At 36.0% G+C, this 16,732-nt stretch overlaps 1 protein-coding gene across 2 annotated transcripts in view; it reads right to left on the bottom strand.

The window, feature by feature from the left end:
• Positions 1 to 4,940: 4,940 nt before the first annotated feature.
• Positions 4,941 to 16,732, bottom strand: part of fzr (fizzy and cell division cycle 20 related) — a 62,278-nt gene continuing 50,486 nt past the window's right edge. For both annotated transcript variants that reach the window (XM_073972752.1, XM_073972753.1), the window contains exons 5-8: positions 9,647 to 9,757; positions 9,453 to 9,575; positions 9,120 to 9,254; positions 4,941 to 6,259 (exon numbers count right to left, since the gene is read on the bottom strand). In XM_073972752.1, coding sequence (XP_073828853.1) covers positions 5,567 to 6,259; positions 9,120 to 9,254; positions 9,453 to 9,575; positions 9,647 to 9,757 — 1,062 coding nt within the window. In that variant the 3' untranslated portion in view covers positions 4,941 to 5,566. The remainder of the gene's footprint in view (positions 6,260 to 9,119; positions 9,255 to 9,452; positions 9,576 to 9,646; positions 9,758 to 16,732) is intronic.

Here is a 16,732-nt window from a genome sequence, read left to right as displayed (position 1 = left end):
CTGTCGCCGTACATTTTTACTAACGAATAAAAATAAAAAGAAAATAAAAATATGACATACACATCTAATTTTTCGTATACCCGTTCCATATATCGTTAAGTATACCTCATTTAAAAATCAGCGCTCTACATTTGCGCCAAAGCGAGTAAATTGATCTACAAAATTTGACAATTCGTGTGAGAAGAATAAAATTTTTTACAAAAACTGGGGGTTAAACTTTCTTGTAATTTATTCGTTCTTTACTTTTTTTTTAATAATTTCCTCTTTTTATTTCTTCCCCCTATCCTTTCTTTTCCATCTCCTCTTTTCTTTACAGCATTTTCCTCTTTTTTCTACTGGATGATCACAATGGACCGGTAGGTCTCCGAGTGACGCAGTCACAAGTTAGTGACTGCACATCCCCTAACCTAACCTACAGCTAATACTAAAATCCTACCCGATTTTCAAAATTTTTATCAGGATCATTTGTTTAGCATCAGAAATGAACTGGTAAAATTGTTTCAGCGATTGGGCAATAAATGTGGTCTGTAGAGAGATTTCGTCTCTGGCTCCGTACAAATTACTATGGAAACTTTGAGGCCCCCCAGTGGCACGTGTTAACATTCGATTGTACTTAAACTTTGGCAATCTTAAAATCTAACAAAACTAAACACTTTTGGGGGTTGCCGCATAAAACAATCCGGCATCGATTTTTTCCCCTTTGAGTTAAAACCAGTCTAATGGACATGCATAAATCGACTAAGAATTTCCCTTTGATCAAAAAGATATACAGGGTGATTATGAATGAAAACTCCCCGTGAGGTTTGTCGTTGCAAATGAAAGGAGAAAGTGAGAAAACTCACGGGGAGTTGACATTCATAATTGGGCTGATATACTTTATAGGGTCGCAAATGATTATTTTAAAGCGCTTTAAACGAAAAACAAACTAAGTATACCTTCCATATTATGGCGAAGGGTATATTATTAAAAACGACGTTTTTATATTTAGCATTATTTTTTGGCATTTCAATATTTATTTTAGCAGTTTTTAGCATTATTTCAATGCAGATTTAGCTGCAACACTTTTTTAGATCTGGTCACAACCATAACTACTAGGTGGATACAAGATACTCTCACCTTCTTTTCAGACACAGACCCAATAGCCTTTTTAAATTTGCTAAATACTTAACATGTCTTTGCCAAAACGCATAATTAATCCACTTCTTCCTTACTCCCTCACTCTGGTACTTAATAAAACAAGTTGGCTTTTTAAATTATTAATAGTAAATATAATTGTATTTTTTTTTTTTGTTGTTGTTGTTAATCAATTTTTACATCATAACACATACATACTTATTCATCTTTTTCTTGTTAGATATCTTGCACATTACAATTGGATTTGTTAAGATTTTTAATATTATAAATTTTACAACAAATTTATTTGTTTTCTCCATTCCAATCAATTATTTTTATAATTATTATTAAATTAAAACAAAATTCAAATATTTTTTTTTTATTTTTTTGCGTTAGTTTAGAAATTCAGTTTTATGAAAATAGTTGGCATATAGAGTTAGGCGTCGAAATCAGACAAAGGTATAAGAAGAGGAGGTGGAGGCGAGCAAGAAAAGAAGCCATGAAACATGAAGAATGTTTGTAATGAAGATTCATTGTAAATTCTTGGGACGGGTTCCAATGAATCTTCAATACAACCATTCATCATGGCTTTTGTTTCAATTGCCATTATCTTCTTCCTTCAATTGCCATCGTAGGCTTCTTCTTTATTACCTTTTAGATCTTTAGTGTTTTTTTTTTAATTTATTGATTTTTTTAATTCAAAGTGTTTTTCTTTTCTTTTTCCAAAATTTATAGTAGGTATATATATATATATATATATATATATATATATATAAAATAATAATAATAGAAAACTAAAAACAATTAAAAAATAATAAATTTGATTTTACTAAACTAAAAGCTAAGATTGATTATAATCAAGACTACTAAAATATGTGCATATACAAACATACATACATTATAAATGTATGAATGAAATAATTATTACTTCTAAATTGCAATTAGGGGCTTCCTTTCTTTTCAAAGAAAAAAATTAGCGGAAATATCAAAAAATGTTTAATTGTTTTTTTCCTTTCAGATAATACATTGCAACAAAGGGGATGATTGAAAGTATTGGAAGTGTTTTTTTTCTCAAAAAGAAAAGATTTTTTAATCTTTAAACGCCAACTAATGCCAAGTTTACATTTACGAAATCCACTCGATTTCAACTGTCAATTTCATAGCTCAAACGTCAAATGAAATCTCATCTGGATTTCATTTGACATTTAACCTATGGATTTGACAGTTGAAATCGAGTGGATTTCGTAAATGTAAACCAAGCATAAGGACATTTTTGTGTAACTTTTTGAGGTTATGGACAATAGAAATATTCAACATACATTTTCGATACTTGAATACCTTTCGAACTCCGTAATAAGAAGTTTGGCCGTAGGAAATATCTCTGTCTACTGCTGTTGGTTATATCTCAAACTACATCCCACAACACAACTTGGAGATAGACAATAAGAAGAAACCTTTAGAACCTCTTGTTCGGACTACAGTTAAGTCATACCAAATGTACCATTTTTCAAACCGGAACCTAAACCGGAGGTAAAACTCAGCTTTTGAAACATTAGGCTCCAGTTACATTCGACAACTCTAAGGGGTGCATGCATCTTGCCTTAATCGGAAAGACAAGATCGTAAAAAGTGAATAATTGTGCACATACATAGACGGAGCGTCTATGGTTATTAAAAGGAGTCTTGGCCTGAAGAGTTCTGGAATAACAAACAGCAAACTGAGCCACACTGGACGAACGACTGCCACACCTTAGTCTATTCTGTAAAAACTTGACGTTTTTTTGGGCTTAGGTTAAGGTTTGGAAGTTAAAAAGAATTGAGTTTTGTTTTTAATCTCAAAAGTGAGGTTATAATGGAAAAAGTGAGGTTATAATGGAAATATATGTATGTCCTAAAGAAGACTTTATGGCCTTTTGTTAAAAATCTTTTTTGTGGGTTTAGGCTAAGGTTTGGAAGTAAAAATTAATTGAGTTTTGTTTTTTATCTCCAACATAGGTATCATAAAAAATTGAGGTTATAATGGATGTTATGTCTTAAAGAAGATTTGATGGTACTCAATAAGCTCTTCTAAAGGTACGCCTAGTTAATAAGAGAAAACATATTCGGGCTCAAACAAATTTGTTCTCAAAAATAAGGCCGAATTTATCTTTACACTATGAAATAAATAAAATATAAAAAAAAAATAAGAAGATATATTGGCCTTCTATAAGAAGACCTAATGGTCTTCTGTAAAAATTCTTATTGGACTTCTATAAGAGGACTTAATGGCATTCTATAAGAACACAGAAAAAACTTCTATAAGAAAGGTGAATGTTCATCTTTAAGAGGACATAATGGTCCTCTATATGAAGGACTTATAGTTGAGGAGAGCGATAAGCGGTGTTCTATATGAAGTCCTAATGGTCCTCCTCAAAAGGACTTGGTCTTCATAAAGAGGACCTAATTTCGTGTTCTTAAAGAGTAATGGTTTTCTATAAGAAGACCGAAAGGTCGTCTTTAAGAAGATGAATGTCTTATGGTTGAGAAAAGTGAATGATATTCTATAAGAAGTCCTAATAATGGTGCTCAATGTAAAGCCCTAATAGTCACTTAACACTACATAATGCTGTTCTTAATGAGGACCAAATGGTGTTCCCAAAGAGTCTTCTGTAAGAACACCTAATCGTTATCTTTAAGTGGTCGTCTTTAAAAAGACCTTTAGGTCCCCTATAGTTCTTCTATAAAAATTACCGAAGACCAATAGGTTTTTTTATAAGAAAGTCGAATCATTTTAATTATTTATTGAAAAAGGAAAAGAGGCTATAATGCTATTTTATATGAAGGTGTTATAGTTAAGAAGTCCCAATGGTCCTCCATGTAAAGGCCAAGTATTTCTATTAGAGTCCTCTTCATAAAGAGGACCTAATGGTGTAATTAAACAGGACCAAATGGTATTGTTAAAGAGTCTTCCGTAAGAGACCCGAATGGTTGTCTTTAAGAAGTCCTCTTTAAGAAGACCATTAGGTACTTTGAATGTCAATGATTTTTCTAAAAAACAACTTTTTCGGGTTTTTACAGTTTACAGTTTTTACAGAAGAAGACCGAAAGGGTTTCGGCAAGAAACCCCAATTTGCCATCTTTAAGATGTCCTAATTTCTATAGGTTAATGGTTTTCTAAAAGGACTTAATCGGTTTTTAGTTTTCTACAAGAAGACCGAAATGATGTAATGTTCATAATTAAGAGGGTCTAATGGTCTTTTCTTTGAAGGGCTAAACGCTATAGAAGACCATTGGGAAATAAGAAGAGGCAAGTCCGTCCTAATGGTATTTCAAGTAAATACTAGGCATTTAGTGTTCTATATAAAGTCCATATAGTCTTCTGTAAGCGTAATTTATAAGATTTCTATAAGAGGACCTAATGGGCTTCTTGAAGTTGTTATTCAAAAAATGCATGACAAACAAATCACAATATGACAAATACTATTATAGGAAATAGGCATAATTTGCCCTTTAAAGATATTTTGTTTCCTTTTTTCTCTGCAAAAAAAAAAACTTTTATAAATAAAGCAAATATTTCGTTTATAACCTCACTTTTTGATAGAATACTATTACAATTTAGTATTATCTTATAAAGTCGATTATCTTTTGAAAACACGACAAATTTGTCTTATTAAGATAATTTTCATTAAAAAAACTTTCTTAAAATAACCTCACTTTTTGATAAAAAAAAATACGAATGCCGTTTAATGCAGTTTTTTTTTTTTTTTTTTTTTTGAAAAAAAATCCAATATATATAATATACAATAAATCATGCTGTTGGTTTAAACCTTTGTTGCACTGTGAATTTCCTTTTTTTTGCAAAAAATTTCAAACATTTTTTTAATAAAATAACTAAAAAAATAAAAAGAATATCGTAAAATATATTCAAAATCAAAAAAATATATATTAAACAAATCAGGGAGCTTTGAAAACAATTTTCAAATCAATATTTCAAATTAAAAAAAAAAAAATAGAAAACAAAATATAAAGAAAGCTTTTCTTGTTATATGGAAAAATATAGAGTCTTCCACAACAGAAAATAAAGTAATTTTACAAATATATGTATATAGCTATTTATATATATATCAAGTCATTATGTTTAAGCAGGCTTATATAAAAAAAAAAAAAAAAACAAATATATTTTTGGTGATTTGCATTAAAGTTAGGATGTGTTGCTTGCTTGGGCATGGTTGCTTGGTTGGTTACATGGGCGGCTTATGAGAAACAATGATGATGAAGATGATGGGACGATGGTGGTTTTAATTTTATGATAAGCACAACTACTTATAATTTATATAATTCTTATGGTCATATTTACTATTTTTTAAATTTTAAATTATTTTTTTCTTTCATTAATAATTGCCTTTCTAGATTTTTTTTTGTTTTGTTTGTTTCATAATTCTTTAACTTAGACTATAGAAAATTTTTTAGATAATTTATCTAATATTGGTGAATAAATTTAAAACAGATTTATTTTCTTTTTGACTTCTAGCTTTACTGAAGACATTCCAAAAACGCAATGTTTCATCACCGGCCCCCGTAACAATGGCTTCACCATCTGGACTCAATGCCAAATAGAGAACACGATATGAGTGACCTGTTAGCTTGGCCACCTGTGTCAGTGATGGATATTTCCAGACCAAAATTTGATTTTGTGAATAACCATGTGTGGAAACCAATTCTGAAGAGTGTTTTGACCAAGCTAAATTACAAACTTGTGATCCGGTGTCAACACATTGCATGGGCTGACCGGTTAGGGTATTCCAGAAACGTATACAACGATCAGCAGTACCGCCACCACTTGCCAATAGACCATGATGATGAGGAGACCAAGCAATGGCCTTAACAGCGGCCATATGTTCGGTATAGGATTGCACAGGATTTAGTGAATGTTGATTCCAAACATACAGGCGATTGTCGTTGCCACCACTGGCTAAATATTGATTGTCTGGTGACCATTTTAGACCGCACACCTCTTGACGATGTCCCACCAAACGACGCTCTGACTGTTGGGCTGGTGTTCTTGTATCACGTTGTATTATAAGGCGATCACGTGAACCACTTGAGAGGATATCACCATTCCAGGCCAAGGCACCAACCCGGGCAGAGTGACCATTCAATTTGTTTATCTGTAAGAGAGGGAAGAAGGGAAAATGTTAAAGAAGAAACAAAACAATTTGTAAATAAATAATAACAGGTTTATTTCCCTTCAAGACTACTTTCACAAAATCAAAGCATACTTTTAGGCTATAAATTAATTGTGAGAAAATTGTATGAATTGTGTTGACGTTTTGAACAGTTTTGTGGGGGAGAGAAAGAAGAAAACGTTATAGACCATATTTAAACTTGATTCCAAGTAGAGATGACTGGAACCGAAGTAATCCTCCTCTGGCTATAAAATAATTGTGAGAAAATTTTATAAATTGTTTTGACGTTTTTAACAGTTTTGTGGGGGAGAGAAAAAGTAAACGATATAGACCATATTTAAACTTGATTCCAGGTAGGGATGACTGGAACCGAAGTAATCCTCCTCTGGACGGTCTGGCCTTCTATACAGACGCCTTCTTCAATGGTGCTGGCGTCTAACTCATACAAGTTGAGCAACGGCTGTACTCAATGGCCATCGACTATGCTCATAAGCATAGGGAAGACGTACAGTATAGGCAACCTAGTGTTCCTTTTACCGGTGAGGTATTTGTTGATGCTTAACATAATACTGACACAATGTTTAGTTGTCACTTCTAATAGTGCCCTATACTGCTGTAGTGTATTTTAAGCTGAGATCTTCGCGATCAGGAAGGTAGCAGAATGAAGGTGTTAGAGTTAAGAATCCCAATGATCCTCCATGTAAATTTTTATAGAGTAATGGTTTTCTAAAAGGACTTAATCGGTTTTTAGTTTTCTACAAGAAAGCCGAAATGATCTAATGTTCATAATTAAGCAGAATTAATAAAAATGTCTTTATGCCGAGATATTTGAACCGGCGACTATATTTGTGGATAGTCAAGCGACTCTTAAAGTTATGAAATCATTTAGAATCAAATCTGAGGTCGTTCTTAGTTACCAGGACATTGTGACATTATGGAAGACGATAAGCCAGATGAACTCGCTGGACATGGATCTCAGTCAACAAGTCTAGCAACCACTGAATCCATCAAACCAACTATATGTCACTATTTTCGAACAATTTAAAACTTCTTTGATGAAAGAGCCAACCAATTATGACACATCTAGGTGCAACGTCTCTAGAGCCATTTGGCCAACTTTATCAATCAGCTTAACAAGCAAATCAGCAATTAAGGTAATAAAGGAGCCTTTACCGGACACTATAATATTACAGCTTTTACCAGCAAATGGAACAATGACCGTGACGACTCTTCGAAGATGAAGAAGAGACTGAAGCGTTGGAACATAGTCGGCATGACATCCTGGGTGTTCACTTTCCTCCAAGTCTAACCTCTTATTCAACAAACATGGAGCCCGTCACCATCAATAACATCATTAAGAGCTAGAAGTGGCTGGACGGTGTAACCATGGAACTGCTTTTTTGACGAACTTCAAACCATCGCCACTTTAAAATTCTAAATATAAAATAAAAATATTCAATATTCTACATCTTCTTTCTATTTTTTGACTTATTTCAGTCCATATTTTTCCTACATTTACTCTATTGAACCTGTTTTTTTTTCCTTCTTTATATTATTGGATAATCACAATGGAAATGTCTCTTATTGGGGACTACACATCCCCCTAATCTAATCTAAACTTCATCTAAATTTGAAAGAAATATTAAGGTATACCAAGTTTAGCCCAAATCGCTTAATCACTTCGAGAATTATCTTGCACACCATGCAACCATACAGACAGACGAACGGGCAAAGACCGATCGACTCTAAATTATCTGAAACGGATTTGGTCTTAACACTTGTAAAATCATTATTGCGATGAGTCAAATTTTTTCTCTTCCTCAATAGCTATAAGGGTGGGGATTGGGCTTAGGTTGGAACTCTGGTTTTTTATCCTCAGCCCCTGTGGTTCTTAATGGACCCAAGTTGCATTCAACAAAAGTGGTGTAATCTTGACAAATATAGAATTGTTTTTTTTTACACCAAATAGTATCTCTCACCGTCTCTACCTCTAAAGAGGTCTGAAATTCCTCTAAAGGTTGTCAGTTACAGATTTTTTTGTTCCAATTTCAAAACATCACCTCAAGAAGATGAACATAATAACAAAACAGCAATGATCTTTGCATTCAATTCACTGTAATTGATGACATGAATAAATTCACAAAAATTAAAGCATACTTTTAGGCTAAATGTGGTAAACCCACCATATAAATGTTGCTAAACATTTCAGTTGTTTTTCGTTTGGGGAAACATGTTTGAAAATGCAAAATATGAGAAAATGTATGGTCAAAATAATTTAAAAAAAGCTAATCAACGCTTAAGGACATTTTTAGCAAAATTTAAGTAATTTGTTATAATTTTTTTTGCTGAAGTAGGTGAAATGGTTGGGAAAACTAATAAAAAGTAAACAGTTTCTGTTTAGCGACATGCGAAATGTTTGATTTGCCATAAAGTTAGGAAATTCTCAAATGATCGACCCTTTGTTTGAAAGGTAACAAAGTAAGAAAGCGTTTTATTATAATGGTCATCTAATACCTAATACTGGATAATGAAAACCCTGAGAGTTTTAAATGTTTTTTTATTTCTGATAAAAGAATAAAGGACAGGCCAAACTCGAACCAGGTTGCAATATGCCTTTTACTCTTACAGAAATAAAGTATGCAGGAAAGCTTTGTACCGATACCTAATATTTCTCTTTTATACATTTTCCCTTATGATGAAAAGCGTAATTAAGTTACATATTCTACTTTTTTCTTCATGGTGAGGAACTGGAAGCTAATCCCACGCCATCTGTTGTGCCTATAACTAGTTATTTTTCTCTCTAGAAATTTCCGTTATATTGTATTGAAGATATTAAACATACCTGTTTACTAGCTGCCACATCCCATACTGTAACATAACCATGATGTGTACCAACAGCTACCAAATTGCCACGTTCATTCCATGATACCGATGTGACGGTATTAGCATCAGGGCTAAGGTCACACAGACGTGTTACCTAAAATAAAACAAATGAAAAATATTTAAAGAATAAATAAATTATTAAAACAAAGAAAAACCTAACTAAAGAAGCCAATAAAGAGCATCATAATGGTAAAGCAAATATGTAACCTTCAAATGGTTGTGTTGGTTTTTTTTGCAACTAATATTTAAGTAGTTAATTAGCCTAACTATTTGCAGAGAATATTTTACTTACTTGACTTGTACAGGCACTCCATAGGTAAACACAACTACCTAAACCTACAGCCAAAACGTTTTGTGATGACCAATCGACTAAATTTAAATAGAAATCATCTTGTAGTTCAGGGGCATCTAAGACCTGTAGAGGAAGGAGAAAAAAAAAATAAAAATTAGTTTTGAAAAATGTATACTTTGTAAGTGGAAACTTACTTTAAAGGGAATGCGTGATATTTTCCTTGTGGCCTTTCGTGGTGACCTCAAAAGTTTTTGACTTTTCGTACTAACGGGAGATAATGAATAGGGGCATTGTTCATTGAAATCCTAAAAAGAGAGAAAAAGTTTGTATTAGTAATATGTGTTAGTTTATTTTTAGTTTAAAATTATTTACATTCATTTAATAGCTTCTTCATGATTTTTCTGTTATGTTTACAGTACAAACATAATGTTTGTTTAAATGCCATACAACAGTTGCTTAATTAACAGACTAATGTGAAATATTTTTCCAGGCGGAGAGAGAGGCAATACACATAGTGGCATACATTTTAGGAAGAAAATAACCATTAAAACGAATACAAATGAAGTTTATATTAGGCAGGGGGAGCAATAAAATTATGAAAACTTGGAAAGTACTTCAAAATTTATGTATGATCGTTTTTGATAGTAAAGTCTTCTTCAGTCACATCAGTTTAGAAGGCTCTCACTCACACAAGCCCTGTTCCTTTACGTGCAAGAATCTTCAAGTTTTACCACTTTTTACTTGAAAAGCGTTCCTTTACTTCAGACACAATGCAATTCATATGGGAGCAGTTTACAACTTTTACTATTTTTGCTAGTTTTACCATTTTGCAAAAGTAAAGGAACAGACCGACAATGTGAACCCCTCGCCATAGTGTAATATCGGCCAAATAACAATGTGTAAACAGTACAGTAAAATAGAATCAGGGAAGATGCTTCATCAGCTGAAATTTAACCGCTTGAACTTAGTTAAAGGAACAAGAATAATTCGGGAAATATTCATTCGTTTAGACTTTCTTTGACTTCATTAAATCAACTATGAATTGTGTATAAATTGGCATAAAAACTTTAGTAAACCTCTTCCTATTACGTTTTTAACCAAATAACAAACCATCTTGGCCTTCAATTCACTTGTTTTATTCGAGATTTACATAATCCCAATTCCTTAAAAAGAAACTTAATTTAAATAATCCATCTAACCCTAAAATACATTATTATTCAAATATTATCAAATAGTTAAGGGTTCCCCTTTATAAGGTTGCTATAAATCATTTTAGGCCATAACACACTTAACTTCAACACCAAATAAAAGCCACAACAATTTAAACAAGTTTTCATCAAATAATGCCGGCTTAAAGTCTCGTTTATTTGGCTGTAATAAGAAGCACCGCCCACTTTCAATGATAATTCCCCAAATAACGACCATAAAGAAAGAAACCTAAAAAAGACATTAAACACACACATCGGACAAACTCCAAAACAACAAATGAAAACTTGTTATTGGCTCCGGCAGCCACAGCAAATGAAACGTGCAATGACAAGCATTCAATTGAATTTTGTTTTGCTTGAAATCATTAAAAAGAAAAAGAGGAGATAAATGCTTGCTTTTGCGTTAGGGGACTATCATGAATTTCTAAACACAGAAGTACCCCTTTTTCTGATTCTTTAACTCTGGAGCACAAACATTCTTTTGAATGACTCCTGTTGATTTATTATGTCTTGATTTTTCTCCTACTCTCACTGCTCTTTGGGGACAATGCTTGCAATTGGGATATAAATTATTTTAAAGCTAGCCAAGTGAATATCATTATCTATAAATAACGATTCGTTAAACAAATATTTTGAGACTCAAGGAAGTCTAGGGTTGTCAAGCAAAGAGTTTTGCAGGGAAATAGGTTGTTAGGTGGTTTCGGGAATGCTATATTAAATTATCAGTCTATTTCATAAAAATATTTGCTTTATGAAGAAAAATTTCTTCGGTCCATATTTTTGTATCTAATGTGGATGGCACTTAATAAAGCTGCAATAAGCATAAGTTCTCATAGGAAAGATAAAAACCGCGTTTATCGTATTTTTCATAATTTTCCTTGCTTTTTTCTTCTCAGTCAATAAATTCGTAATAATACTCATTTTTTGTTATAACAATTGAATTTCCCACACTTCCTGACCAGACATTAAGACTTTGCGGTTTTCCCAACAAAAAGAAATCTGCAAATTGTTCAATGGCAATTGGTGTGAACTTGCCAAGGCATCACGTTTTCGCTTAATGGGAAAATAGATTCGTTGATTTGCTATTCGAACTCTGTGTTTCCTGTGTTAATTGAAGATGAACAAATCAAAAATATGGAAATTCGAAATGTATGTAGATATTTGCTAAAGCTGGCAAATTAAGAAAGAGAACGCAACTAAATGCCAAAACAGAATTAAAGTTTGGGTTATTATTTGCGTAAAACGTAAACAGAAAAGTTAAATAATAAATAAAATGTTCTGAAACATTTATTCCGCCCTGGCCTTAAATATTCATATAATATTCATATATTGTAATAATGAACTCAAATCAGACATCCAATAAGCTGTTTAAGGCCAGGAACGAATTTAAATTTAGTTGCACCAAATGGCCGATGCTACACCTATTAAATAAAGGTGCAATAAAAAAGTTTTGTTCCATAATCTACAAAATAGTACTATTTAGTACTACTTTTCCAATTTTGTGCTAAAAACCGTTCCTGTATCCCAAAAAGTAGCAAAAAAAAGCACTTATCTTTAAACAAAAATGACGCTCTCTTCTGTTATTTTCTATCACACATATTTGGGTGAGATGATACGTTGATTTCGGCCAGACTGTTTAACAGTTGGCAGCTCTATTGAACTATGTTTCGGATCTTTTTTTCGTTCTCATTATTAAGGCAATGATTATTATTACAAAAAGTTAATAAAATATATAAAAGTATAAGATTGTATTTTCTTGCAAATTTTAAATCACACGAGCGTTCCTCTTTGAGACATAATAACCCAGCAAACCAATCGTACCGACATCGTAACGAAATCGGAACAAAATTCGGACGATACGTCCGATATCTGATCCGAAATCGTAACGATATCTTAACGAAAGTTGTATGAAGTGGTTGACATAATTTCGGAACGAAATGTCTTAGCGACATCGGATCGATTTCGGTCCGATTTCGTAACGAAATCTGAAAAAAATCCTTGGGAAATTCGGAAAGGAAATTTCTTTCCGACATTCGTTCCGAAATCGGAACGAAATCGGTACAAAATCTGAACTATTTCCTATCCGAAAAATCGTTTAGAAATCGGAACGAAATCTGAACGACTTTGCTTCCGAAATTGTTGAGACGTGTCGGACATCAGACATTTGGTTTGCTGAAATGTATATTGTCCACCAATCAAATTTTGTTGTTGATTTATTTTTAGATAACACTAAAGGGAAAAATACAAAATTATAAAAAAAGGGTACCCATAAGTATTTTGCAATCCCACGGCAACGGGTTCTTTCGTACCGGATTGACCCGGAACAACACAAAACCAATGTTCCGGCCAGCGGCTGCCACCTCAGTGTGTACATGTACGTATTTGTTTCGTTTTTCTGTATTGGGAGTAGCATATCCCGGAATGGCTGCTCCGAATTCTATTGGTCCGAGCCGGGACGGAGGAAAACCCAGGACCAATATATCTGTGCTCAATTTGTCACATCCGCATCTTCACCCACATCCAACCTTCGGTGAGATGCAATAGATGTCAGGAGTGGGTGCATCTAAGGGGTTGCTCTGGACTCGTCCACGTGAGGGACTACGACAGGGACTATGTTGCTGCATGCTGTGTGAACACAGTCCCCAGTGAGTCGTCGTCGGATTACGAGACTCCCTCGTCGTCTGATTACGAAACTCCCCCGCAGTCCCCTCGACAACAACCGCACACGCAGCCTTTAACACCAGCCGTTGTTGTCCCAATCCCCGAAAATGCAGCCTTTTTGCAATTGAATTGCAATGGACTCCGAGGTAAGATCGAGGAGATAGTAGATTTTATGAGTCGGAAGAACATCAATTTCGCGGCGGTGCAGGAAACCAAGCTGAACAACAACCACAGCTTAGAGCATTGTGATGGTTACAATGTTCTGAGGAAAGATCGCACCAGAAGTGGAGGTGGGGGATTGGCTTTCCTATTGCACCAGTCTGTCCAATACAGACCCGTACATGGAATGTATGGGGGTAGCAGTCAGGTGTGGAGCTGCCGAGATAAAGTTGCTGAATGTATACATCCCGCCGAGAAATAGCTGTATCCCTGATTATAGGCCTGACATTAGCCCGCTCTTGCAAGGTCATAATCGTCTGGTCCTGGGGGATTTTAATGCGCATCATGAGATGTGGCATTCGGCCCTCGGAAACGACCAGAGAGGTACAGCGCTGGCTGAGCAGATTGATAGCTCTACGTTTTGCACGGTCAATGAGGACGCCCCTACCAGAATTAGAGGAGAGTGTCACAGTTCGCCTGACATAACCATCGTGTCACCTGGTCTGACAAATGACCTTACCTGGCAACCCGTCATTTCCCTTGGATCAGACCATCTCCCCATAATTGTCTCCATTAGCAGACCACCCGACTTCATCACCTCTGAACGCCGCACGTTCGTCAATCATAAAAAAGCTGATTGGCCGAGTTTCAGAGAGTTCACCAATCACCGCTTCAGAGAATTTCCCAATCCTTCTGATGTTCGGGTAGCGGAAAGGACGTTCCGGGACATCATCACTGCTGCAGCCTCTCGCCATATCCCTGCTGGTCGAATACCCGAATTAAGACCAAATTTCCCAGCAGAGGCAACGGCATTAGCAAATGAGCGTGATGACCTTCGTCGTATCAACCCCAATGACCCCAGAGTCAGGGAGCTGACACTGGAAGTTAACAGGCTGGTCGGCGAGCATAAGCGGGACAAATGGTTAAATCATCTGAAGAGCTGCAACTTTGGAGCCGGTATAGATGAATTGTGGGCAACGGTTAAGTCACTCTCGAACCCTGGAAGAAGGGAAGATAGGACCTCAGTCACGATTGGCGACGTTACGTTGACTGACCCGAAGAGGTGCGCAAGTAATTTCAATCGACAGTTCGTCGAGCATCCCGAGAGTGACAGGGCGAAGAGAAGAGTATTACGTCGCATCAGATCTCTTCCTGCCGAGGATGAACCACCACAATTTACAATGGATGATGTTGCCAATGCCATCAGGAACGCTAAATCATCCAAAGCGTTGGGCCCTGATGGAATCTCCATGGTAATGTTGAAGCAGCGATCATCAACAGCGATCATCAACATGGATTCCGTAAGCAGCACAGCACGACAACAGCGCTGCACGCCATTACCACATATATCTGTAAAGGACTCAACCAGAGACGGCCGTGCGATAGAACAGTGATGGTGGCGCTTGACTTATCAAAAGTCTTTGATACAGTCAGGCACTCCACGCTGTTTGAGGACATTGAGCAGACAACCCTCAGGCCAAGCTTGAAACGTTGGATAGTCAACTATATGTGTGGACGCCAGTCGTACGTGGAATTCAGGAATAAGAAGTCCAAACCCCGTAGAGTGAAACAGGGAGTTCCCCAAGGTGGGGTGATATCTCCGGAACTGTTTAACCTCTACCTCTCCTGTATTCCACCCCCTCCAGACGGCATTGAGATCGTGACGTATGCAGATGATTGCACGATCCTGGCGTCGGGTACCTATCCTGATGACATCTGTGAGAGACTGAACAACTATTTAAGCGATCTTACCACCTTTTTCCATTCGAGGAATATGCAGATTTCCGCCACAAAATCTACAGCCACTCTGTTCACCACATAGACAGCGCAGTTTGGACGTGAGTTGAATGTCGTGGTCGACGATAACAGAATTCCCACCACAAACTGCCCTAAAATTTTAGGGGTCACATTCGACACTACATTCACGTCGTGCGCACACGCCACAGCTATCTGCGACAAGTTGAAAAGTAGGAACAAGGTCCGCAAGTCCCTGGCCGGCAGCACTTGGGGTGCAGATAAAGAAACCTTGTTGACCACATATAACGCGATAGGTCGGTCTGTGGTAAGCTATGCGGCTCCAGTCTGGTCCCCGAGATTGTGTGATTCGAACTGGAAAAAGATTCAAACTTGCCAGAATGCAGCCCTGAGAACAGCGACAGGGTGCCTCCTCAAATCTTCAGTGGACCATCTACATGAGGAGGCAAAAATTCTTCCTGTAAAGCAACACAATGAGATGCTTTCGTTGCAGTACCTGCTTGGATGTTATCGTGTAAGCCATCCCAATCACCATCTTGTGGGTAGGCCCGGCCCATTCAGGGAGATCAGGAAGGATATCCATGCTCTAGAGGGAGAGGTCCAACGATACAGGAGAGAACCCCTAGATCAACAAGCATATCAAGCAGGATTGAATAGCATTCACACGGACGCAGTTGCCAAGGCCTTAAGCAATTATAGTGTGAATAAAGTACTCGGAGTACATCCTCCATCTATCGCAGCTGAGGAGCGTCAGCTGCCACGACAAACCAGAGTAGTTTTGGCTCAACTACGCTCGGGATATTGCAGTCGCCTAAATTCGTATTGGGCGGAAATCGATCGCGCCGTGCAAGACATATGCCCAGTGTGCGGCATGGGCCCGCACGACACACAACACCTTTTTAACTGCCCCGCCAAACCTACCCATCTAACTCCAGTGGATCTGTGGCTACATCCCATCGCAGCAGCCACTTTTCTGGAACTGGAGATAGACCCAGAGCCAGATTGAACAGAGGAACGAACAAATGAACATAACAAAAACACTGTTACAACAACAATAAGTATTTTGCCTTAAAACGGGCTTAAAAAACTGGCTATGCCATATTGCATAGAATCACCGAAAGGGTTAAATACCACCATCAACTTTACGTTGATGGATGTGTTTTCAGCTTAACAATTGTTTAAAGAAATTTTGCATATTTGTTTTTCGTCTGTAATGGGAACGAAACCCCCAATTAAATTTCTTAAACTGAAGCAAAATTAAACAACAGTGCAGAATCATAGTTTTACATCGAAGGTATATTCGCACTGAATGAGCATTTATACCAATAGAAAAGCTAAAGCCTTAACTTTTTTAACCCTCCCAGCCAATTTGTTACCTATATTCGACATTTAGCAATGTTTCTACATGGACAGAAATTGTTGTTGAGGGTTAAAAACCGAATCAACCTAATTCCTCCCACTTCTAGCCCCAAAACAAACCAAGAAATATTTCATAAA

Source organism: Musca autumnalis, unplaced genomic scaffold, assembly GCF_047663935.1.
Source record: "Musca autumnalis isolate F117 unplaced genomic scaffold, ASM4766393v1 scaffold_3, whole genome shotgun sequence".
Lineage (NCBI taxonomy): Eukaryota > Metazoa > Arthropoda > Insecta > Diptera > Muscidae > Musca > Musca autumnalis.
Note: the sequence above shows the minus strand (reverse complement) of the source record. Positions and strands in the feature narration are given on the sequence as shown.